A 25196-nucleotide genomic window follows, 5' to 3' on the forward strand; every position below is an offset into this window, starting at 1 on the left:
CAGACCAGTCAATGTGGAAGTTGGGTGACGGCGACGTCGGCAGCGATTTGGCTTGTAACGCCGGCGACGTAACTCATGCGGCTCAGCATGCATGCAGAGCTGGCAGATCAACAAACACGGCTCTGTACCAGTTGACCTCCGAGATAGAGAGTTCACTGGAGAAAGGGGAAGTTATGCTATGCGCCTTTTTGGATATCGAGGGAGCTTTTGACAACACATCTCATAGAAGTGTAGCCATGGCACTGGAGGGTAGGAATGTAGCAGAACCGGTGCTCAGATGGATAGAGGCGGTACTGCGCACCAGGGTTGCTGAGACCACAGCAGGGGGCACTAAGATTCGTCTCGGCACAACAAGAGGCTGTCCGCAGGGTGGTGTACTATCGCCCCTGCTATGGAGCTTTGTTGTGGACGACCTATTAGCACTGCTAACCGACAACGGTATCCGCTGCCAAGGATATGCGGACGATATAGTGATTATAGCGAGAGGCAAGTTCGAGGACACTCTCTGTGACCTAGTGCAACGAGGTCTAAACCGGGCAAAGGAGTGGTGCAGGGGAGTTGAACTGAGTATCAACCCCTCGAAGACTACCATCGTCCCGTTCACCAGGCGAAGATCCCTACCCGGACTTAGGAACCTCACACTTAAGGGTAGAGAGATTGAGATGAAAAGCAAGGTAAAATATCTTGGTCTCACGCTGGATTCCACTTTGCGGTGGATGCAGCATGTGAACCAAACCCTGGTCAAGGCGACAAAGGCACTAATGGTGTGCAAGGTCAGGTGGTTGTAAACCATGATTGTGCGACCGATAGTCACATATGGTCCGGTGTCCTGGGCCTCTGTGGCGGTACGGGCCTCGGTGGTGATAAAACTATCAAAACTTCAGCGGCTAGCATGCGTCTGCATGACGTACGCAATGCGAACCAGCCCAAAGGCGGCGCTGGAGGTCCTGCTGGAACTCACACCGCTCCACATAGTGATCGGTCAAGTAGCCAAGCATTCACTCCTGCAAATAACGGCAGAGGGATGCGGCAAAGGGAAAATAATCTCGTCCCAGAGGATGGAGATGATAAGTGGCAACAATCCAATTGCCCTCCTCCCGAAGGACGGGATTACAAAAACAATAAATTTCACGAGGAAGTTCAAGGTTACCCTCGGCAGCAAGAGCGAGTGGAATGACTCCACTCTTGAGCTGGTGGGGGTCGGAAGGTATTGGTGCAGGGATCGCAGGTCCACGTAAGAGGCTATCCATACCGATGGGCAGATTCCCCAGTATCTTCCAGGCCGAAGTCTTGGCCATAAGTCGGTGTATAGAGATAAACCTTCATCACGGCTATCAAAATGAGCGAATAACCATATTCAGCGATAACCAAGCGGCACTTAAAGCGATCTCCGCTTACGAGATCAAATCGCTGCTAGTGCAGGAGTGTAGAGAACTAAACAGCCTATCTGAATTGAACCAAGTACACCTAATTCGGGTACCTGGTCATAGAGGCATTGCCGGCAATGAACTGGCTGACGAGCTCGCCCGCTCCGCAAATATGGTAGGGTCTGAACCGTTCACTGGGGTGGGCCCCCGCACTATAAAGGAGCTGCTCCGTATGGAAGAGAGAGTGGGTAGAGAAGGTCATTGGCAACGGGCGTATGGTATTCGGCATGCCAAGTTGCTAATAGGGGGGTACAGCCTTAAAAGGTTTAGATCGATAATCGACCTCCCAAGGGTTAAACTCAGGCTCTTGGTCGCATTCTATACCGGCCACTGCAAGTTGAAAAGGCACCTATTCAACCTAGGACTTGCCTCTTGCGCTAACTGCCGGTTCTGCGACAGGGAATCTGAAACCTCGGAGCACCTACTAATCGACTGTATCGCAGTCTGCAGACGAAGGTCTAAGGCCCTTGGAACCATGTTTCCGGATAGGGATCAAATCAACTCACTTGCTCCCAGCAAAATACTAGAATTTATCGATTTGCTGGTGCTTGGTGAGTCTCTGTGAGTTAGGAGAGAGCACAATAGACCCAAGGTCGCAGTGCATACCTCAATTAAATTCTATTCTTCTTCTTCTAAGGATAAAGATCCTTTTTTTATTTTCCACATAAAAGATTTAAGGAGTTCAAAAGCTCAAAACGTGCGCTACATCAGCTACCTACCCGACGTCATTTCGCAAGTGATAAAATAAATTATTCAAGAGCTCAAAATATGCGCTACATCAGCTCGAACCTACCTACCCTACACCTTTGCGCAAATGATTATATTATGATAGCAAATGCCCACATACAGATTTGGCAATGGCAATAGCAATACGTTTGACAGTTAGTATTCTATAAATTCTATCCTGTCGAGATACCCCGTTGTGAAACGGAGCGACCGATTGACATGATTTTCATTTTTTCTATATTCAATATAATAGGACAGATATATGAACTACGCGGAGAGAAGTTTTGAGTTTGAGCAATCTTTTAATTCATATTAGTTGATGTTCACAAGTTGTTGTTGAGAGTCGAGAGCTCATGTAGTCTTTGTCTAAGAGGGCTCCTAGCTACATAAAATTACTAATAACCCCCCAGGCCTCTACACAACGCCTCCATTTTCTTTCTGGGTCTCTTACCGCCACCCTTGATACATGCAGCGCCCACAAGGGGGCGTTATCGCTCACTTTGGGAAAGACTGCTCTAGACCTATGTTTGCCGCGGACGGAGTTTGCTGACGCTGCGCTTCCCACAGGCTGCCACTACAAGTGTCGCACTCTCAGCGATTTAGTGGTGTCATATTATATTACTTTGTATCATAAGATATTAATGCATTATATCAGTATTGTCCAACGTGACTGTATGCACGTTATGCTTGTGTTGGTTATTCTAGCGTCAACTGATCACAAAATTCTGCTTTGCTTGCCTACGAACTTGAATACAGTAGCACAATCGTGCTTTCACAGACACTTGTCGCGACATGTTGGTGTGAGGTGTCTGGCACTGTCCGTGCGCTATTATGCGCATAGGCCGTGAACAACGCTGCATTATATGATACTTTTTGAATGTATGGGGTGCTAACTTGTATAATCAGTGGTGTTGTAGAATCCAAGACAGAATTGCTTAGATGTCAGAATTGCAAACCAATTCTGATTTTCAATGGTGTCACTGAATCTGTTTGGATTTTCGTCCTTTCGAACATACGCAAAACCAATACATACCAAACAGCGGTTTACTAATGTGACAAAATTTGCAAATGAATATATTTGGAAGCAAGCCTATTAAAGTTTTTAATTAGTTTCGAATTAAAGAAAGATTTTAAGAGATAACATTTATTAAATGAATAAAGGCGTATTTGTGTGTTAAATTACGTTTATTACGTTTTGTAAATCTAATATTTTTAAATATCCTGATTTTTTTTCTAAAAACTCAATAATTACGACCCTTCGTGTTTTATACTTATGTTTTTCCCTATAGAAATAAAGAGAAATGAATTCGAAATAATAAAATAACTTTATTTCTTAACTTACATTTTAAATCTCTGAGCGACTATCTTCTTGGTTTGTTTTTGATAGCTACACCGATAAATTTGGTTTCCGTGGCACACAAAACCGATACAAATTCTGTTTCGACTATCAAGCCAATAATATCGGAATTCATGACACCTACTACTTTTTTTGATGTGTTTCAATTCTGATTCCAACAACTATCAGATTCCACAACATCCCTATGTGCTATAATGAGCCGATCTGTTCAATTTCTTTCTATATTGCATTATTTCTATAAACAATGACTTATATCAAATTTCGTGAAGATATATCGTTAAATGAGGAAGTTTCACATGCAAGCACTTGATTCCGATCGTTAAGTTTGTATAGCAGCTATAATGTTATAGTGCTCCGATATCGCCAGTTTCGACAAATGACCAGCTTCTTGAATAGAAAATGACGTTTACAAAATTTCAAAACGATATCTTAAAAGCTGAGGGTTTAGTTCGTATATATACAGAAAGACGGACGGACGGACATAGTTAAATCTTCTCAGCTCAGCATATTGATCATTTATATATACTTTATAGGGTCTCCAACGCTTCCTTCTGGGTGTTACAAATTTCGTGACAAACTTAATATACCCTGTTCGTGGTATAACAACGGGTTGACAATGTTACCTGGGCTGATTTCTCAGGTAAAGCGTCGACATTACACCTGAATATAAAAAATGATTTACTTAGTGACGAAATAAAAAGAGTTGGACTAAGGCATACCAAATAGGGCGTAGACTGGTTAAATTTTAAATTTAAATGGTAGCGGATGTCAACTGTGTTCCATTAAGTATTGTCAAGGAAATAAAAATCAAACTGAGCAATGAACAAAATGACTTCCTTTTATTCGATTATAGAAATAACAAAGTTAAAATTTTTGGTATTCTCGATATTAAACGTTTGGATGTAAAATCTCATTTTGAGCGAATAATAGATTTTGTTGTTGTTGATAGCACATTTAATGGGTCTTGAAACATGCATTGAACTTGGATTAATTAAAAAGCTGAATATCGAATCGATTCGATTCTCGGATAAAAGGGACCAGTTTGTGAGTAAACATAACGATGTTTTTACTAGACTCGGAAAAATTCCGAGCAAATAACGATGAATTTGCAGGAAAATCCAAAACCTGTTGTCCATTATCGAAAGCGTTTTCCGGATACAATAGTTAAAAAACTTAACTGACTGGGTCAATAATTTGCAAGTGGTAGAAAAATCAAACGGTGATTTGCGGATTTGTTTGGATCCAAAACCACTTAGTAAGTGCCTTAGGCGCTATATATAAAATTATATTTATTTTAGCGTATAGAAAAATATTCACTGTTTTGGGTTACTCAAACCGGTTTTGGCAATTAGAGTTGGATGAACGGAGTTCCGAGTTAACAACATTTATGATACCTTTTCGTCGATACAAATTCAAAAGACTTCCTTTTGGATTGAACATTTCTCTGGAAATTTTCCAAAGACGCATGATTAAAATTTTTGGTGATATTCCTGGAGCCTTTGTTTATTTTTATGATTTTGGAATCGTGGCGTCAGATGAAGGGGAACATGATAAAATCTTGGCTATTGTTCTTGAGCGTGCACGTTTACATAATGTTAAATTCAACCCGGAAAAAATTCAGCATCGTAAATCGGAAGCCAAATTTATGGGGCATATTTTATCGAGCGTTAAGATGCATACGGCAAACAAGCACATTGAAGCTATACTTAAAATGAAGAAACCAACTGATAAACATGGTGTAATGGGTTTGTTGGGTCTATGCAAGTATCTGGCAAAGTTTATTCCGTAGCTATAATGGCAGAATTGAGAAAATTAACCGGCAAAGATATTCTGTTTGAGTGGACTAAAAACCACGATGTTGAACTCGATAAGTTATTACTGATTATCACATCAGACCCGGTTTTAAAAACATTTGATTCGGAGAAACCAATTGTCATTCAGACAGATGCATCAAAAGATGTAGTTGGATCGTCCCTATTGCAAGCCAGTCACCCAATTGCTTTTGCATCTAGGACCCAAAGCAAAGTGAACAGAGGTGGGAACAAATTGAAAAGGAACCTTTGGCCGTGGTTTTTGCATGCACACATTTTAAAAATTGAATTTATGGACGCGAATCAAAGTAATCACAAACCGCTTGAAACATTAGACTCGCGTGATTTCGATGGTGTCACACCACGATTGCAAAGAATGTTCATGGTATTATTAAGATATCCGAAAATGAAAATAATTTATAATCCCGGAAAGAGCATGTTGTTGGCTGATTGTCTTTCTCGTGCACAGTCGGACGTGATCTCAGGAGGGGAGGAGGATGTGTGTCAAAAGACAATTTCGAATGCTTAAAGCTGTCATTAAATGAAGTAAAACAATTACAATATAGAATCATTGAATATAACGCCAGTCGCAAGCATGCATTTTACTCCATCAGAATTATTCTTTGGTAGGCTGATTAAAACGAAACTCTTAGTGTCGGAATTCAAGAAATCGATAAAACAAGAAAAACAAAAATAAAACAATGTGAAGTCAGTGCCATTATTGAAGGGAATGGCATTACGGAAGAATTATTGGACTGGTTAATGACCGTTCATACATTATTCGGGACGCTTTTGACAATCACTTCAGACGTAATCGTCGATTTATTGCTAAAACTAATATTGAAGATTTTATTGCTAGCGATCCAATGTTTGACGAAAATATTAAAGCCGGACATCTGATTATTTTCCAGAAATACAAATCGCAGGGCCAGTGATTAGAGAAAATATTCAAAATGGAGAAATTGCCATGAACAATGTAATTGCGGATGAATCAGAAATTCCAGTGGAGGATGAAATTGCGGATTATCATAATTCATCATCGGAATATGAAACCTCTGAAAGTGATGATTCAGATGCAAATGATAGTAGGACTGTAGAGGCAATTCCAGAGCCGGTGGTTACTGACACTCATAGAACGCGTAGTGGTCGTGCTCTGAGACCACCGCAAAGTTATGGCTGGTAAAATTGTAAATTTTATTGTTTTCAAGTTAATTTAATAAAAAAATGCGTGTAATGCAACCCTGCAATAGTTGTCGACTGTTATATGAGATCAGTTCAGCGTGAACCGCATAATAAGCCGTACGTGCATCGTGACTAATGAATAAACTTCTAATATTTATTCTATAAAATTATAGTGTTTTAATTCAATTCCCGGCTTATTACAAAAACCTACTGAATTTAGTGCTTTGATCACTTGAAATAGTGATTCGCACGCTAAAGATATACTGTGGCTACCTGATAGAATATCGTCCAATTATTTTTGAGTTTGCAGCACAGAAGTTGCTAAAGGTAAATTTGTTTCACACGATTTTGCAACTTCATGTAATGTTCGAATGGCTAAATAGGGTAACTGCGCACCCTATTATATTATGCCAAAGGTAACTGTTTTAAGTTTATAGTCAGTAATTAGACTATTAATTGAATTGCTGAAGACTATGCAATGGAAATCTTGGTCATCTTCATGTACCAGAAGGTGGGTTTGGTTGGGAGTCGCACAACATAACGACCTTCATGGCTTGGAAGCAAATTTGAAAGTTGCGGTAGAACGATCGCTTTTGCATCTATTATTATATCCGCATTTGGAGAAACTATGGTGATTGGGCATATTTAATTTGAATAATTTCCGCCCATTCCCGAAGTTTGAAAATTGGAATGTTTTATTGGCAATTTTAGCCGATTTTGAGCCTTCGGTGATTTAAGGATCTTTAACAGCCTTGATCTATTAACGTTCTTTGTTTGAATAAATCACCCTTATGTTCAGAGGTGATAACCGCAGTGGGTAAATGAATTTTTCTTTCATTTTTTGAATAAAGCGCTTGAATTTTTGCTGCTTTAGAGCAACATGGTTGTTCTTCCCTTTTTTGGGATTTGAGGTTTCGGGATTACTTGATGTAATTGTAGCGACTAACCCCGTGGTTTTTTGGAATTGATATTGCTTCATATTTTGAAAATTGGTAATATGAAGCAATGAGTGGTGTCTTCGTTGACAGTACACACAATTGAACTTGCTTTCACAGTCTTTTGTCATATAAGAATTCGACAGACAGTTTATGCAAAGTTTGTGTTGACGGACAAGATTGTTTCTATCAGAAACGGATAATTTTTGGAATTTCTCGCAAGATCTTAATTTATGACCTCCTTTACAGAGTTCATGTGTGACTTTAATTAATGTGTCTATTATATTGCATGTTATTACTGGCTTGGATTATAAACAAGTTTTTACTTGAGTCATTTTGATGAATTTTTGGCTTCATAGTTTTTTTGCCTATTCGCTCAGCTATCTCGTACTGAAAGGTAAGTGAAACGGTAATGTTTTCATTTGTTGCCATTTGGGCATTATTTTTCTTTCCACTAGTGATTGTTCCCATCGTAGTAACACAGCATCAGGGGGTGTTCCCACGATTCTGTTGTTAACACTGATAAACAATTGGTCACTGTCGAGTATACATTTTAAAATTCCTTCCCTTTCCATTTTCGCATCTTTCGACCAGTGCTTCCCAAACCAGCTTAAAATTTTCGTTATTTAAAGCGAATTTCTTGACGATACTGCCTGTTTTCCCTTTTATTTTATACCTGAGATGGTATAGCATTTGTGCTTGTGAAAGTTTAGGATGGTTTGTATAAACAGCAGTGAACACGTCCCGGAAGGACGGCCATTAGTCATAACATCCATTAAAAACTTCAGTATCACAAGCTGGTACTTTAAGATATATGCCTTTATATAGATCTTCTTTTGGTATTGTAACTACTCTGAGAAGGGGAGTCAGTATCTAGTACTGTATCGTACGCTGCCAGAAGGCGTGTCCATAGACTATTAATGCTTTCTAACTTTATAGCCAGGATGGGGACATGTGATTAATAAATAACAAATATTAAAATTGAATTTGTCATGTGTAGAGAAGTTCACGCAAATGAGGAAAGTTCTCTGATCGCCATTCACTTGGGAGTGGCCAGAAAGGATTCTTTTACATATGGCTCAAGCAGCTCACGACTTCCGATCTTTGACCAAGTATCCTCTGGGTAGCCTAAGAACGTCCGTTTGAAGGCGAGCTAAAGTGAGAAGGCGAAACATCCCCTATATAGGGTAGCGCGCTGGGTTTGGGACCCCTAATGCAAAGAAACAACAAGCCTCGGATGAGAGACCCCTCGCTTGATGACGACTATGGCAAACGAAATAAGGACTACGAATTGAGGGCATGCACCTGGAATGTCCGGTCTCTTAATTGGGAAGGTGCCGCTGTCCAGCTGGTTGATTTCCTCGTTAGACTGAAGGCTGATATCACCGCCGTCCAAGAAATGCGATGGACGGGACAAAGACTGAGGCGAATAGGTCCTGTGGCATTTACTACAGTGGCCATATAAAGGAGCGCAAGCTTAGTGTGGGATTCGTGATGGGAGAGAGACACCGTCGCTGAGTACTGTAATTCATCCCGGTGGATGAACGTCTAGCCACAATCCGCATCAAAGCGAGGTTCTTCAATATATTGCTGATTTGCGCTCACGCCCCGACGGAAGAGAAGGACGATGTGACCAAAGATGCCTCTATGAGCGCTTGGAGCGCACCTATGAGCGCTGCCCACGCCACGATGTACAAATCGTGCTTGGCGACCTTAACGCCAGGGTGGGCAAAGAAGGTATCTTTGGCACTACGGTCGGTAAATTTATCCTCCACGACTAAACATCCCCAAATGGGTTGAGGCTGATCGACTTCGCCGGGGCCCAAAATATGGTTATCTGTAGTAGTAGATTCCAGCACAAGAAAATACATCAAGCTACCTTGCTGTCTCCGGATCGAAAAGCCACCAACCAGATCGATCATGTTGTAATAGACGGAAGACACGTGTCCAGTGTTTTAGATGTGCGTGCGCTCCGAGGTCCTAACATCGACTCGGACCTCTATCTTGTTGCAGCTAAGATTCGCACCCGCCACTGTGCAGCAAAAAACGCACACCACCAAACAAAAGGAAGTTTCGACGTCGAGAAGCTACAGTCACAACAAACAGCCGAACGATTTTCTACTCGGCTTGCACTCCTGATCTCTGAGAGCACTCGTCAACAACTCGGTATAAGGGAACTGAGGGACGGCATTTCGAACTCCTTACGTACAGCTGCAACCGAAACCATTGGTTTTCGGAAAGTGCAAAAGAACAGCTGGTACGACGAGGGGTACCGTGTCGCAGCGGAGAGAAAACAGGCTGCCTACCTCGCAACGTTACGATCGACCACTACACGTGCGGGATGGGATAGATACCAAGAGTTGAAGAGGGAAGCGAGACGCATTTGCAGACAGAAGAGGAAAGAGGCCGACAGGGGTAATGCTCGAAAATTCTACGAAAAAATACGGCGGCTTACAGAAGGTTTCAAGACCGGAGCATACTCTTGTAGAACCCCATAGGTGATCTAGTCACCGATGCCCAGAGCATACTTAAATTATGGAGGGAACACTTCTCCAGCCTGCTGAATGGCAGTGAACGCACAACACCAGGAGAAGGCGAACCCGATTCCCCAATCGATGACGATGGAGCAGACGTTCCATTGCCCGACCATGAAGAAGTTCGAATAGCAATTGCCCGCCTGAGGAACAACAAAGCGGCGGGTGCCGATGGATTACCGGCCGAGCTATTCAAACACGGCGGCGAAGAACTGATAAGGAGCATGCATCAGCTTCTTTGTAAAATATGGTCGGACGAAAGCATGCCCAACGATTGGAATCTAAGTGTGCTATGCCCAATCCATAAAAAAGGAGACCCCACAATCTGCGCCAACTACCGTGGGATCAGCTTCCTCAACATCGCATATAGGGTTCTATCGAGCGTATTGTGTGAAAGATTAAAGCCCACCGTCAACAAACTGATTGGACCTTATCAGTGTGGTTTTAGACCTGGAAAATCAACAACCGACCAGATATTCACCATGCGCCAAATCTTGGAAAAGACCCGTGAAAGGAGAATCGACACACACCACCTCTTCGTCGATTTCAAAGCTGCTTTCGACAGCACGAAAAGGAGCTGCCTTTATGCCGCGATGTCTGAATTTAGTATCCCCGCAAAACTAATACGGCTGTGTAAACTGACGTTGAGCAACACCAAAAGCTCCGTCAGAATCGGGAAGGCCTCTCCGAGCCGTTCGATACCAAACGAGGTTTCAGACAAGGCGACTCCCTATCGTGCGACTTTTTCAACATGCTTATGGAGAAAATAGTTCGAGCCGCAGAACTAAATATAGAAGGTGCCATCTTCTATAAGAGTGTACAGCTGCTGGCGTATGCCGATGATATTGATATCATCGGCCTTAACACCCGCGCCGTTAGTTCTGCTTTCTCCAGACTGGACAAGGAAGCAAAAAAAATGGGTCTGGCAGTGAACGAGGGCAAGTCAAACAAACAGTCGTCGCACTCGCGACTTGGCACCCACGTCACTGTTGACAGTCATAACTTTGAAGTTGTTGATAGTTTCGTATAGTTGGGAACCAGTGTAAACACCACCAACAATGTCAGCCTGAAAATTCAACGCAGGATAACTCTTGCCAACAGGTGCTACTTCGGAATGAGTAGGCAATTGAGAAGTAAAGTGCTCTCTCGACGAACAAAAGCTAAACTCTATAAGTCACTCATAATTCCCGTCCTGCTGTATGGTGGAGAGGCTTGGACGATGACAACAACTGATGTGTCGACGTTGCGTGTTTTCGAGAGAAAGGTTTTGCGAAAGATGTACAGTCCTTTACGCGTTGACCACGGCGATGAAGCGATGAGCTGTATGAGATATATGATGACATTGACATAGCTCAGCGAATTAAAAGACAGCGGCTACGCTGGCTAGGTCAGTACCCACCGGGGAAAGCAGAGGAAGAGGAAGACCTCCACTCCGTTGGAAGGACCAGGTTGAGAAGGACCTGGCTACGCTTGGAATATCCAATTGGTGCCACGTAGCGAAAAGAAGAAACGAATGGCGCGCTGTTGTTAGCTCGGCTATAATCGCGTAAGCGGTGTCTACGCCAATTAAGAAGAAGAAGATGGTATGACACAATGTGATTGGTTGCGCTGGAGATATATGTATGACTGCAACGAAAATACTTGCTCGACTATCCAATATATTTTTCTTAATATCCTCATGGCGAGGATATTAATTCACAATCAGTTAATTGAGGTCCCCGCGTAATAATAAAAGAAAAAGTGTCGGACAGTTAAGTCTTTACTTGTTTTCGCAAAACTAGCAAATTTAAAATATTTTTATTTTATTCAGTTTGAAATTAAATTTATAATATAGAAACTCGCGTAAAATGAAAGACCCTCTGAAAGGGAAATAATGGTTAAACTTTTGAAAGAAAGCAAAACATGCGAAATGCATTCACGGCACTCGTTAAGGTCATATTGATACATACTGTGAAGAACGTAATTGTTCTGGCTGAATGGAGTTAATAGAGTCCACTATTGACAAATATGCATACCTTAATACTATCTTAAACATAAATCTTAAGCAATGAGCGGAGGAATTGGGTCTTCGAAGTGGCTACTATTTTCTACAGGATAACGACTCGAAGCATACAGCAGACAGCTTAGGTTACGCTATTAGATATTAGATTCAACGCATAATTACCTCAAAGGATATGCTCAAGGATGTGCTGCACAAGGATGGGCTCACATGCCTTTGACAGAAACCTTTAAGCTTGTCTATTCCATGCCAAAACGCTTAGTGGTAGCTTTAAATAGTTGGGGGTATACGACTTTCTGTTTAGTTTTAAGAATAATTCAGAAGAAGAATAATTTTGTTCGACTTAAATACCTTGTACACAGACTTTTGCTAATGGATTTTCTATTTGTCCGCATGTTTTCTTTTGCATATATTTTAGTGTCGTTAATTTAAAACAAAACTACATATACAGGTAGGTTCTGTGATTCACTTCCGAGTGAATATCAAGCAAATTCACTTTCACTCCGACATTTGGTGTTCTATGTTCCACTTCCCCCGATTCATTTCAATATTTTTTTCAAAAAATGAATTTCGAGTGAATATGCGTGTTCTGGAAAACGAATTCGCAAAAAATTTGTCGGTTTGCATTCACTTCAATTCAAACTTGGGAATTTGTTGCGCGAAGATATAAGTGTAATTAAATGTTTAAAGTTTGCACAAAAAAAGATTAAAAATAGTTAATTTTGATTATAAAAAAAATTGTTAATGGAAATGTGATATTTTTAAAGGGGAAAACATAAGAATGCAGAGCAGGATGCAATAATTATCCAATTCATGGAAGCCCATAAAGACATCGCCCGTGGCTTTGTAAAAGATAAAATTGCCCAGTTGTGTGGCATATATACCGTTGTGTGCGGCATCGAAAAACGGCTGACTTTGGTGCTACTCAAAATTCTGAGGATATGACAGGCAATTCAAGCGAGGATGAAGACGCAGAATTGCCATGCACAAGCAGTGCCGTCCTCTCAACGCCATCTCGCAGACGCCAGCTTGGGGTGTCTGACTGCCTTAGGGCAAATGTTAATGAGCAGAATGTGGCTATGAAAACCCTTGTGCATGGGCTAGAGGAAATTGTTGACGCCACGAGGGAAGTTAGTGCGGGCCTTAAAGGCGTGTGCGATGTCGTGAAAGAATTGACCATCGCCGTTAAAGAAAGCACGGCCGAGAACATGCGTCACCACCTACAACTGAAAAGGCTTAAACAAGAGGAGAATGAGATGAAAATGAAGGAGTTTGGCCTGCAAGAGCTCAAAATGTGCTCAAAGTACAATCGCGGCAACAACAATGAATTTTTTTTCAATGAATTCATGTGATTTTTATTTTGTTTAGTGAACTAAATTCACTTTTTTTATTCAAACTGAACTACGCTTAATGTGATGTTTTTAATTTTAAATAAATGAAATATATTTACATAATTGGTTACCAACAATAAAGTTACAAGTATGTAGTTATATTTGGTGCTTACAATCATTGCGTTGATGCTGAAATATCCTTTTCGGTTGTAGAAAAGTCTTGGATCTTTATGTGGCTTTGTTATCCGAATATGTGTTCCGTCTACACATCCAACCACGACAGGTATGCCGAAGTTTTGTAAAAAATGCTTTGAAGCGGATATTTCGTCCTCCGTCATATTAAGTTAAATCCATTGTGGACAAATGTATTTTTCTAAAACATTAAGCAGCCGCTTAAGAACTTTCGAACTGTCCCATCTCCTCTTTTTATTGCAACTACTGCGTCGTTTGTGCCTCTGGCCAGAGCTTTATGCAGCCGGGCCGCCTCCGGCGTTGAGCTAACGTTCTCGCAGAATCTCCTGAAGCTAGCCTACTTTGCAGACCTGATCTCCTTATTGTATAAAGTGAGATGGCTCCTATATTCTTCCCAGACCCCCGTACGTTTCGCTTTGTTGAATAGGCTGCGTACTTTTTTCCGGAGGTCTGATAGTTTCCTTGACCACCAGGGACTATTTCGCCTGTCAGTGGTCACTTTAAGGGGGCAGCTGCCATGATAAGCGTTAATGACAGACTCGTTTAGCTTAGATAGCCTAAACTCCAAGCCCGGGCCTGACGCGCTGTTATCGGTCTGCTCCCCCCTGCCCAATTCCTCACCTAGTGTAACCCTGAAGGCGTCCCAGTCCGCCTTCCGAGGGTTGCGTCTGGGGAGGAGTTTTCTGACCTCTGCCTTTAGCGTGAACCTCAAAATCCTGTGGTCTGACATGGAGGGCTCCGTAGAGACCCTCCATTGCGAGACCAATCCATTTGCAGGCTCATTACTCAAGGTGAGGTCCAACACCTCCCTCCTGTTAATGGTTACGAAAGTGGGTTCACACCCTACATTTTCAATCTCTAAATTGCTTCCTAAAACATATTCTAATAGGGACTCACCTCTCGCGTTGCAGTCAGTGCTGCCCCATTCTGTGTGGTGAGCGTTAGCATCGCAGCCGATTATGAGGGGGAGCTTGTGCCGTTTGCAGTGCTCTACCAGCCTTTCCACCGCCTCCGGGGGCGCCGTTGCTGTCTCTCCCGGAAAGTATGCTGAGGCCAGGACGAAGTCTTTGCCTTCAGTATCCCTGGCCTGTACCGCCACCAAGTCTTGTGTCAGAAACTCTGAAATGCAAAAGAAATCAATATTGCTTCTGACAACTATACACGTCCTAGGCCTCTCGCTAGAGAGGTCCCAAATTACCTTATTTGCCTCCGTCTTGAGGCCCTTTATCTCTCCCTTATATATCCAAGGCTCTTGGATCAGCAGTGCGCCCAGTTTCTCCGCAGTGAACCTGCTTGCAATGACAGCCGAGGCTGCCGCCGCATGATGCAGGTTCACTTGGGCAATTTCTATGACGCCGACCATCATAGAGTGGGCTCGAGGAGGGAGAGATCCTCTACCCCGCCGTCAATCGCACTGCTGCCCATTGGGCCTCCTAGTCCGTCTAGGAGCTCCTGCGTTGAGGGTAGCTCCGTGCTCCGGTCATCCGCGGGGACGTCAGTGGTCGTTGCTGGCCCTGCCTGTCCGGACTTGCTCCCGCAGGGCTGCTCCGACAACTCGTCCACCTCCATTTTTGTTTCCTCCGGGGCGGACTCAGGCACTGCCTGATTGTCGACGCCCTTGTCCTGAAGAGTCTCAGGCGCTTTAGCTTCCTTGCTCGCGGTGTCAGCAGGCTTGTAGGGCCGCATGACGACCGTGCTATACCTGTAAAACAGGCGGAAGCTCGCGGCCCGGACATACTTGTATGACTCATCGTTGATGTAGGGGTGCAACCTCCATCCCTCGATGTCACCTAGCTTCTCCTTCTTGCTGCCTGCAACACACCAGGACGAGATACTGAGTCCCCGGTTCTGGTTCCTCACCAGGTTTAGGGCGTGCTCGTATGTCCTGTCCCCGCTCCGAGGGAGGAACATCGTCATGCTGTGCATGATTGGCACATCCTCCACCCTCTTCACGCAGAGGACAGGGCCCGTCCAGCCTTCCAACTTTGGAGCATGCTCCCTCAACCAGTCGGCGGACGACTCGTCCAGGCAGTCTACCTGCATCATGCCTCCCCTGAAGTCGATGCCTAGTAGTCCTCTCCTTTGGACTCCTCGTCTATCAGGATGTCTTGAAGCACGGTGAGCTCCGCCGGGTATTTGAAAGGCAGGTCAGCCATGCGGACGCCTCTGACAGCATCCGCATACCCGCGCCGCCCTTCCTCCACCCGGTGAGGAGCCGGTCCAGATGGTTGGCCCCCGGCTGCCTTTGTATCCGTGCCTCGCACCCTTTTGGATCGGGGGGGCTCCTGCGGCGTGATTTGGCCGCTCTTTCTTTTTCCGGCTTGAGCGAACGTGACCGCGGGCATTGCCCTGCTGTCGCCTCGCCTTACGGTCCGAGCTGTGCTGACCAGGCCGCGGTTGCTGATACCGCTGCCTTGCGCGCGAGCTGGCACGTTGCTGTTGTTGCCTTTTGCCGGAGACGCGTCGTTCTTTTGGCCCTTGCTCTTCGCTAGAGCCTCCGCTGCCTCCGGGGAGGAGGTGCCGTAGGTACCACTTCATGGTGGACCCACTCATGCCTTTCCTGTGAGGGTCGTCGCACCCGCCGGGTTGGCCAGCTTCAGGGAGGGGGCGTTGCCCAACTCTTCTGCGCCTTCTCCTCCTTCTCCCTCTTGCGGCGTCAGGCTCTGCCTGATGGGGCTCGCTCAAGGCAGACCCACTACACCTGTCGGTGGGGGTCTTGGTGTCCTTAGTTGGTAATGCAGGGGCACCAGGCGTTGCCACCAGGTGCGCTCCGCTGCAGGAGGGCACGTCATCCTCATCCTCCCTGGCGTGCTCCTCAAACAGCGAACGCTCCTCTGGCGAAGGAGCGTCGAGGAAGCTAAACTTCCGCCTAGCCCCTCGACCCCCCGCACCTTCCGCTGCCTCGAACTCCTTCTTCGTATCAGCTGTCGTAGTCCTTCGTTGTTGCCCTTGTCCGTCATCAGGTTTAGTGCTTGTGTTTGTTTTGTTGTTGTTGTTGCTCATTCTGGCTTTTACGAGCCTTAGCTCACACAGGGTGTCACACAGGGTCTATGTACTATATGGGGAACTAAGAGGTCCGCCACGCCAGAGCCCCTTGACGCGGTGAGGCCACCGTTACTTCCCAATTCGGCCCGGTGTTGGGAAGGCTCCGTTATAATACAGCCACATTAACCTCCTGGCTGCAAAGTTCCAATGGGCACGGGAGTCGCATAACACCCTGGATTAGGAGGTGGTAGCTCTTGGTTGACGCACGCATGCGGCATCCGACATCCCGCGTGGTCCGTGCTTAACAGCACCAACCGCACAGGATTGGGGGGCGCCGAGTATGCCTTGCGCCTAAGCCCCTGCACCGCGGCAAGGTGCCTACCAAACGCAGGCCACTTTCCTTAGACATGCGGAGCTACGACGCTAACCAGCATTTCAAAAGCACTTTTGTTTACCCGGTAGCTTGCCACAAACCTTCAAAAGAGATTTTTTGCATGCGCTCTTTAATCATTTTTAAATGTTAACTTCTTACTTGAAATCCGGCACATCTAATGGATTTGAATGGTCACGTAAAATCCTCCTGCTAACAGCTTCCTCTGCATGTAATTCCCTTTCTAAAATAATTGAGGGAAATATATCAAAAGCACTAATTTTTTTCGCCCCATTTCAATTTTTCTTGTTGACAAATAATTTGACAGCTATCAAGTTCAATTTTACATTTGAAAGATGTAAAGTTTATTTATAGGGTGAATACAAAACGAGTTCTAAAATGAAAAAAAACTCGGATTTCAGAACACCAAAAGCAAATTCACTCGTTTTTGCATTCATTTTGATTTCCACTTCTACTCGGATTCCAGAACCAGCCTGATAGTATATTTATAATAACCTTTAATGAGTATCAAATAATTGAGTTTTATAAAAAGTATATAAAGTTATTTTTTCTAACAAGTTATTTTAGTTGTTCAAGTGGTAATAAAATTATTAGGAAGAAGCGAAGATGTGATATACATAATATTCATATATAAAAATTGCGAATTGTTTATGCATCTTGGATATATGTAGGCGTTGTATACATAATTTTGTAAAATACCAAAAATAAGGCGTTGGTTTTCATACTTTGTTATGTGGTTGCGATAGATGGAGTTATAGTTACAGTTATAAATACACTTATTTATTATTATTTTGAAAATAATGGAGAAAGCACTTAAAGTCTCACCATTTGTATCATTAGCCTTTATTTGATATTGACACACGTCATCCCTAAGGCGGTTTTCGAAAACAAATGCATAATTCAAAAACTCAAGTAGCAAGTCCCCGGGCAATAACTGTTGTATCTTTGAATTTAATCAATTGACTCCACATTTTTGCTGCCAAAATCGCTCTTTCTGCTCCTTCTCTTTTCATGATTTTTATATTTTGTGTGTACATCGGGATATATTCGTCGATGAGAGTATTTCGAGAGTTGATGCAAGCGTATTTTCATCAGCGTACGTTGAACGAGAGTTGTCTGCCTGCAATCATCAAGTTTTCCATTGTTATTGTTATACCCTGAACAGGATATTAAGTTTGCCACGAAGTTTGTAACACTCAGAAGGAAGCGTCGGAGACCTTATAAAGTATATATTTAAATGATCAGTATGTTGAGCTGAGTCGATTTAGCTATGCCCGCCTGTCTGTCCGTCGGTCTGTATATATACGAACTAGTCCCTCGGTTTTTAAGATATATTTTGAAATTTTGCTTTAAGAAGCAGCTCATTTGTCGGAACTGCCGATATCGGACCACTATAACATATAGCTGCCATACAAACTGAACGATCGGAATCAAGTTCTTGTATGGAAAATTTTCACATTTGATAATGTATCTTCACAAAAGTTCGCACAGGTTATTTTTTAAGATAATAATGTAATATACGAAGAAATTGTTCAGATCGGCTTACTATAACATATAGCTTCTATACAATCTGAAATCGAAATCAGAAGCTTGTATGGGAAACTTTCTCATTTGACGACATATCTTCACGAAATTTGGTATGAGTTATTGTTCATAGAAATAATGTAACTTCCGAAAAATTGTTTACATCGGATTACTATAGCATATAGCTTCCATACAAACTACGGATCTACGATCGGAGTCAAATGCTTGCTTTGGGGAATTTTTAAGTTAACGAGATATATTCTCCAAACTCATCGTGGTTTATTTAATATAAGTTGAAGAAATTCTGCAGGTCGGATAACAATGCCATACAAAACGTCTAAAAGATCAATTTTCTTTATTAAATAACCTTAATGTTTCTAGCAAACAACCTGGCTAAAAAGAACTAGTAAAATGTTTTCCTTTGTAGGCAAACCACTGCCGGTTATGTCTTTAGATTTACTTGAACACATAGTTACAAAAAGAAATACACCTATGAAGGATAATTAGCTTCGGTGCAACCGAAGTTAGCGTTTTTTCTTGTTTTCTTTACAAACGGTGCAATTGGCTATTATTCGTTTTATTTTATTTAACTTACCGGGAAAATATTTTGTTTCGAGGATTTGTGTTTTTTTTCAGTCGCTCTTAGATGTTCTTTTAGTATGACGTTCTCCTGCTCTTGTTTTTTATATCTTCCAATATCTTATCTTATGTCTTAAGCAAATGTTTGTATATTACAATTTTTCAGATTTGTGAACATGTTCGATTGTGTTTTTATATTAGATACTGCATACTGATACTGGGTTATTTAAAGGTTTAATGGCAGCTTAAATGTTAATCGAATTGTTCTGCCTCCATCTAATAAATTGCGGTAATGCCAGATAATGCAAAGGCTAATGTAATGCCAGGAAATAAGGAATTTTTTGAGAGTTCCACCTGGTGCATTCAATAAAATAGAATCCAATTTGTCCTGCAAAATCATACTTCTTTTCACGATTTACCATACTATATAGCAAGATTAGAACGGCGCACGAGAGAAAAACTGCTCTCAGGAGTAAAAAAATGGTCTTGGCTTCTTTCCTACAGGAATGTTCCTAATACTTCATAAATTTTATTAATTATCTTTATAGTTACTACATCAATGTTTTTGGAGAATAAGTCAAAAGTGACGTAGTGTTTTGTGCTCTTATCACATTACTGTATTGAATTTGCTTTGTATTTGATATTTAGTTGAATAAATTTGTTTTGTAAGATTTTGACAATTTCGAAAAGGAATAATGAAAATATAAATTAGATCATACAAAGACTTTCAGTCAAAAATATTTTTTCAGATTGTACCGGAATATAACATGTGGCTGTGTAGAGGTCGTTTAAGATATGGAGAAACTATTTAAATATTTTAATGGTATGTTAAAGCAACAGACTTTTGACCATTCAATATCCAACAAAGGGATTTAAGCAAGTTAGCTTTCAATCAATAAATGTTTTTAATAATTTTTCATTGAAAATTATTACTATGATGCTTTACATTACAAAAGATTTCATCAAATACATTTAAATTTCACAAATTTACTTAATTTTCATTCCAAACATTTTTTATTAATGGTCTTGAACGATGTAACAAATTCCTCTGTTTACATATTTTTTTGGTAAGATATCAATCTGGCTATCGCTCGTTTCCAATTGTTAAACGTCAAAACTGTCAAAGTTCAGGTTTTGACGTTTAGCAATTGCTGTCGCACTTCCAATGAATGATGAGTTAGGTATCCTTTATCTCTGATATCCATTAACAGAATACTGTTTTGTAAAATCTTTTGCAGCTGCGTTGAGTTCTTCTCATTTCATGTCATGGAACTGCCATTGAATTCGTTTATGACACTCACAGCGGCGAATATTCTCTTCTGCGTTTTTCTAAAATTCAATTTCTTCTTTTCAGAAATTTGCATCCACTTTATGAGTTAGGACTAAAACTTTTTAACAGACCCATTTATAATGATACTATAACTCCGCGACAGAAATTCAGGTTTTCATGAAAGTGTTCAGAAAATTTCCAGATGCTTATACAGCATGCTGGTCCTTTTTCACTCGCACTTTTCAGTCATATTTTCAGAAAGCTATGCGAATTTGTTTGTAAATTTTATATTTCCATTCACCTTAAGGACAACCTTCCTACGGTAAGTTCATAAACTTTCTTTCATAAACCTTTAACAAATAAATTTTGTTTTCGAAGAACTAAATTCTTGCCACATGAAAAACTTCAAAGAAAGTCGTAAGTTCTGAAGTTGGTAACGTCAATGCAGAGATATGTGAGAATCGCTCACCTACCAAACTTTAACAGTTGACTGGATCTGTAGGTTTTGACGTTTTGCAATTGGAATGACTGGAACTGTCAGATCGAAATTATACCGAAAGTAAATGTGAACGGAGGGATTTGTTGCCACCGTTCAAGACCGCTAATGAAAAACGTAAAACAATAAAAACTAAAGAAAATGTGAAATTTAAATATATTTCATGAAACGTTTTGTAAAGTGATGCATAGTAATATTAATTTTTAATTACCAATTATTAAAAACATTTATTGATTGAGAACTAGCAGGCTTCATTCACCTTATTAAGTACTGAAAGTCAGTTATTTTAATATAGTACCTACCATTAAATCATAATAACAGATTTAAATAGTTTCGCGGTATATTAGAAGTCCAATATAATTGTATAAATGTTGGGTGTTTTAATTTAAATATTTTTCAATGCCGGATAGTAAAAAAATACAAAAAATTGTGTCTAAAAAATAAAAAAGATTAGTATTTGAAGTGGACCAGCTTTTACGTTTAGGGGTATGAAAAATATATATAAACTATATAAACTATTTAAACTATTTCATTCACTTATTTTGTAGAAATATGTACACAGAAAGGAGAACAAAATTCCCAGAACTGGACGGAGCAAGTTAAAATTTGAAGAAATTAAAAATAAAAACAAGTAAGGAAGAGCTATGTTCGTGTGCAATCGGATTTTACTTTTATATTTTTGCTCATCCCACATACTACTAACATGCAACATACTCCAAAATTTTCCCTGGGTTTCATTGAGGTACCTTACATACAATCACCAATCATATGGAACGAGGTCAAGTGGATGTGCTAGAAAGTGAAAGAATCAAGTGGAATTTAACTTTGTGTTATATGCGAATTAGGCGTGGTTGTGGTCCGATTTCTTCCATTTTCGCACTGTGATATAGGAATATAAAAATAATGCTACGTTATAAATTTAGTCGAAATCGGTCGATCGAGTCCCGTGATATCTGGTTTCACCAAAAAGTGGACGTCTAATTTTCACAGCGGCTTTCATAAATCCCTCTCATACCATCTCGGAAGTAAAATCCAATGTCTCTGGCGTAATTAGTTATTGATTTATTGCGCTTTTAGTGGCTTTGAACATTACCGTTATATGGGGAGTGGCCGGGGTAATCCGGTTAATTCATTTTCACATTGTTGGTAAAAGTTCTTATAGTATTTACGCTTAGCAAATTTGGTTGCTACAGCTGCAGTAGTTTAGGACATATGTGCATAAAACTTATTAGAGGGTGGAGCCACTTCCACTTTTTAAAATTTTTTTTCTAGCAGGTGACCCTTGCTACTGCGGTCTCTGCTGCCAAATTACAAATACATTATATATAACCCTATATCTATCTCGATTATTTTTAGGTGAACAAAACTATAATACTCTGTTGCAATAGGTTGAAAGAGTATTATAAGGGACCGTAAATCGATACAATCTGCTATTCCTAGGAATATATTTTTTGAATAAAATTAAATTATTGAAGAGTTTAGCTCGTCTTCAGTCATTTGTGGCCACTGCTCGTGTTCATAATAGAACCAATTTAACAATCGTAGACGTAGTCTACACCAGAAAAAATTAAAATTGTATAAAATGGCTTTTTAAAAACTTCCATCAAAGTTTCATTATTCTTATTCAGTGAAAAAAATGCTTCCCTATTTGAACGAAAATTATTTGTGATTCTGCTACAAAAATCATTTGAAAACAATTTCGTAAGTAAAACTTATACTTGATGTGAGGAAGTTCCATTGATTTGAGTGATCACGAAGTATTTTTCTTATGCGGAGCACTTCAGCTTTAACTGTAACATTTTTGTCGTCGTAACATAAATCAAAACTATTGTTATTTTTAATATTTATTTACACATTTTAATAATTATTCATGACCAATAAGTCAGTTGTTTGATTTTTCGTTTTAAAAATTTCAGCAATTTAATTATCTGTGAAATTTTCAGTTTTTAGGCTGGCAACACCAATGAAACTTCGGCTAAAAGTAGTTGAAGTTCGTAATACCAAAAAAGAGTTAGGATGGTCGGAAGTTGAATTGCTTCAAGAAAGCGGTCTATAATGAGGTATCCGCATACTCTCTTGTGAATAAACTCGATCACTTTTTTGTTGCTTTTCTGTGTAAAATTTTGACAAAAGAGCAGTGCACAAAGCAAGCGAGAACTGCTAATCGAACGACATGGCATGCCTCGTTGAGAAGTACGGAAGTAGAAAGTGTTAAGACCTTACGTTGCATGCCCTATATCTCAAAACTGAAGTTTTTCAGTAGATTTAACTGAACGAAATGATGGACATAAAACAATATCGGCAAGAAAATCGTTTCACGTTCTGCTTCAAATAAAAGGAGTTAACAAGTACTGTGTGATTTTTGGTAATAATGTTTATTCGCATTTAGAACTATTAAGTTAAATATACAGTAAACAAAGCAAATATTTTTTCGAACTTCCCGATAAGGCAGACAAGTCCCTTCCAACTAAGTTTCCCTTTTATACTACCAAACGCTTTTATTGAAGTTACTGAGACTCTTTTTATTCCTTATTGGCGTAGTCGTTTATTCTTTTCGCTACGTGGCGCCAATTCGATATTCCAAGCGAAGCTAGGTCTTTCTCCTTTTGGTCCTTCCAACGGAGTGGAGGTCTTCCTCTTCCTCTGCTTCCCCCGGCGGGTACTTTGCCGAATACTTTCAGAGCTGGACTGTTTTCGTCCATTCGGACAAGTCCTAGCCAGCGTAGCCGCTGTCTTTTAATTCGCTGAACTATGTCAATGTCGTCGTTTCGTTTGCTGTGGTCGTCATCAAAAGGGTTGTCTCTCACCCGAGGCAGTTGTTATCTTTTCATTAGGGGCGTTTTTTATGTGGCGGGTCCCAAACCCAGCGCACAACCCTGTGTAGGGAATATTTCGCCTTCTCACTTTAGCTCGCCTTCGAACGGATGTTCTTAGGCTACCCAGAGGATACTTGGTCTAAGCCCGGAAGTCGTGAGCTGCTTGAGCCATATGTAAAAGAATCGTTTCTGGCCACTCCCAAGTGAATGGCGATCAGAGAACTTTCCTCACTTGCGTGGACTTCTACACAAGACTCCATCCTCCAAGTTAATGAGACTCATTGGTACAAATAACTATGTATTATATAAGTATGTATATACAATGCATAGTTAATATACATTGATAAATACATATGGACATTTATGTATAAATTATAACTCTTTTCCACAGCATTCGTGTACATAGGAAGATGGGCATTTATTGCAATTATTAGATACTTACGCATTCAGAGAAAATTATTCAGATCGGACTTCCATAGCATATAGGTGCCGTGCAAACTGCTCGATCGATTTTCAGTCCTTGTATGGAGAACTTTTTTCATTTGACAAGATATCTTAACGATAAGGTGCCGTTTATTATCTAAAGCCACGGTACAAATAAGGTTCTTGTACGTAAACCTTTTTTAACTTTGCAACTGAAGATATCCTTTTTCTTATTTTAAAATATTATTGACTTAAACTATTAGCTACAAGGTGCAGTAGAATCAGAGCATGGTACAAGTGTATCAAGTTTGCCACGATATTTGTAACACCCAGAACGGAAACCCGGCAAAGTTATACCATAGCTAAATGATTAGCGTGACGAGCTGAGTCTATTTAGCTATGTCCGTTTATATATGCGAACTAGTCCTTCAGTTTTTGAGATATTTATATAAAATTTTGCACGCGTTCTTTTTCCTCCAAAAAGCTACTCATTTGTGGGAACTGCTGATATCGGAATACTACAGCATATAGTTACCATACATACTCAACGATCGGAAATAAGTGCTTGTATGGATATCTGAGGTAATAATGCAATCTCCGAAGAAATTGTTCAGATCGGATCACTGAAACATGTAGCTGCCATACAATAACAATACAAGCTAAACGAATACAATATACATATATTTATAATATTATTTTCAGTACCTACAGCAGTTGCTCCAGTGACTACACGCTTGCGCACACATCACCCATTTATTTACATCTTCATAGCTGAACCATCACCAACAATGGTAGCAACATCAACAACTTCGTTGTCCAAACATACCAGCAAAAGTCAGCAGAGGTACAAAAGCGGTTTTGGTTTTGCTATCAACTTATTAAAGAGCAGCACCGTGATACAAGTTATACATGAAGTCGCCGACATATAGTTAATCAGTTGATGAACTTACATTCAGCTTGTACGGTTGCGTATCTGGACTCCGCACATATTTATTTCGTTCATTAAAGACGAATGAAAAGATAAATAAAAATATCTATGGCATAAGTGCGTAAAAGATGTGGCAAAGCAACATATCTATTTTTAAATTTTTGCAAATTTAATACTCGATTGTTACGAATTTCCCTATAAAAGTAAATTTGAAAATTGAAGTAATTAATGTGCAAAAAATAAGTAAGAAACATATACACAAGAGTATAAACTAAAAAAACAGTGTTCCT

At 40.8% G+C, this 25196-nt stretch overlaps 1 protein-coding gene across 1 annotated transcript; it reads right to left on the reverse strand.

The window, feature by feature from the left end:
* Positions 1–7000: 7000 nt before the first annotated feature.
* On the reverse strand, positions 7001–14857 carry LOC120779774. Its single transcript, XM_040112152.1, has 3 exons — positions 14392–14857; positions 11185–11201; positions 7001–7102 (listed from the first exon to the last, which is right to left on the reverse strand). The coding sequence occupies exons 1-3, from the start codon at positions 14855–14857 to the stop codon at positions 7001–7003; spliced, it is 585 nt and encodes a 194-aa protein (XP_039968086.1).
* Positions 14858–25196: the final 10339 nt, after the last annotated feature.

The sequence above is a fragment of the Bactrocera tryoni genome, unplaced genomic scaffold, assembly GCF_016617805.1.
Source record: "Bactrocera tryoni isolate S06 unplaced genomic scaffold, CSIRO_BtryS06_freeze2 scaffold_11, whole genome shotgun sequence".
Lineage (NCBI taxonomy): Eukaryota > Metazoa > Arthropoda > Insecta > Diptera > Tephritidae > Bactrocera > Bactrocera tryoni.

Excerpts from the sequence above, each read along its gene's own strand:
- LOC120779774 (XM_040112152.1), bottom strand. The coding sequence starts at position 14,857 with ATGGTCGGCGTCATAGAAATTGCCCAAGTGAACCTGCATCATGCGGCG.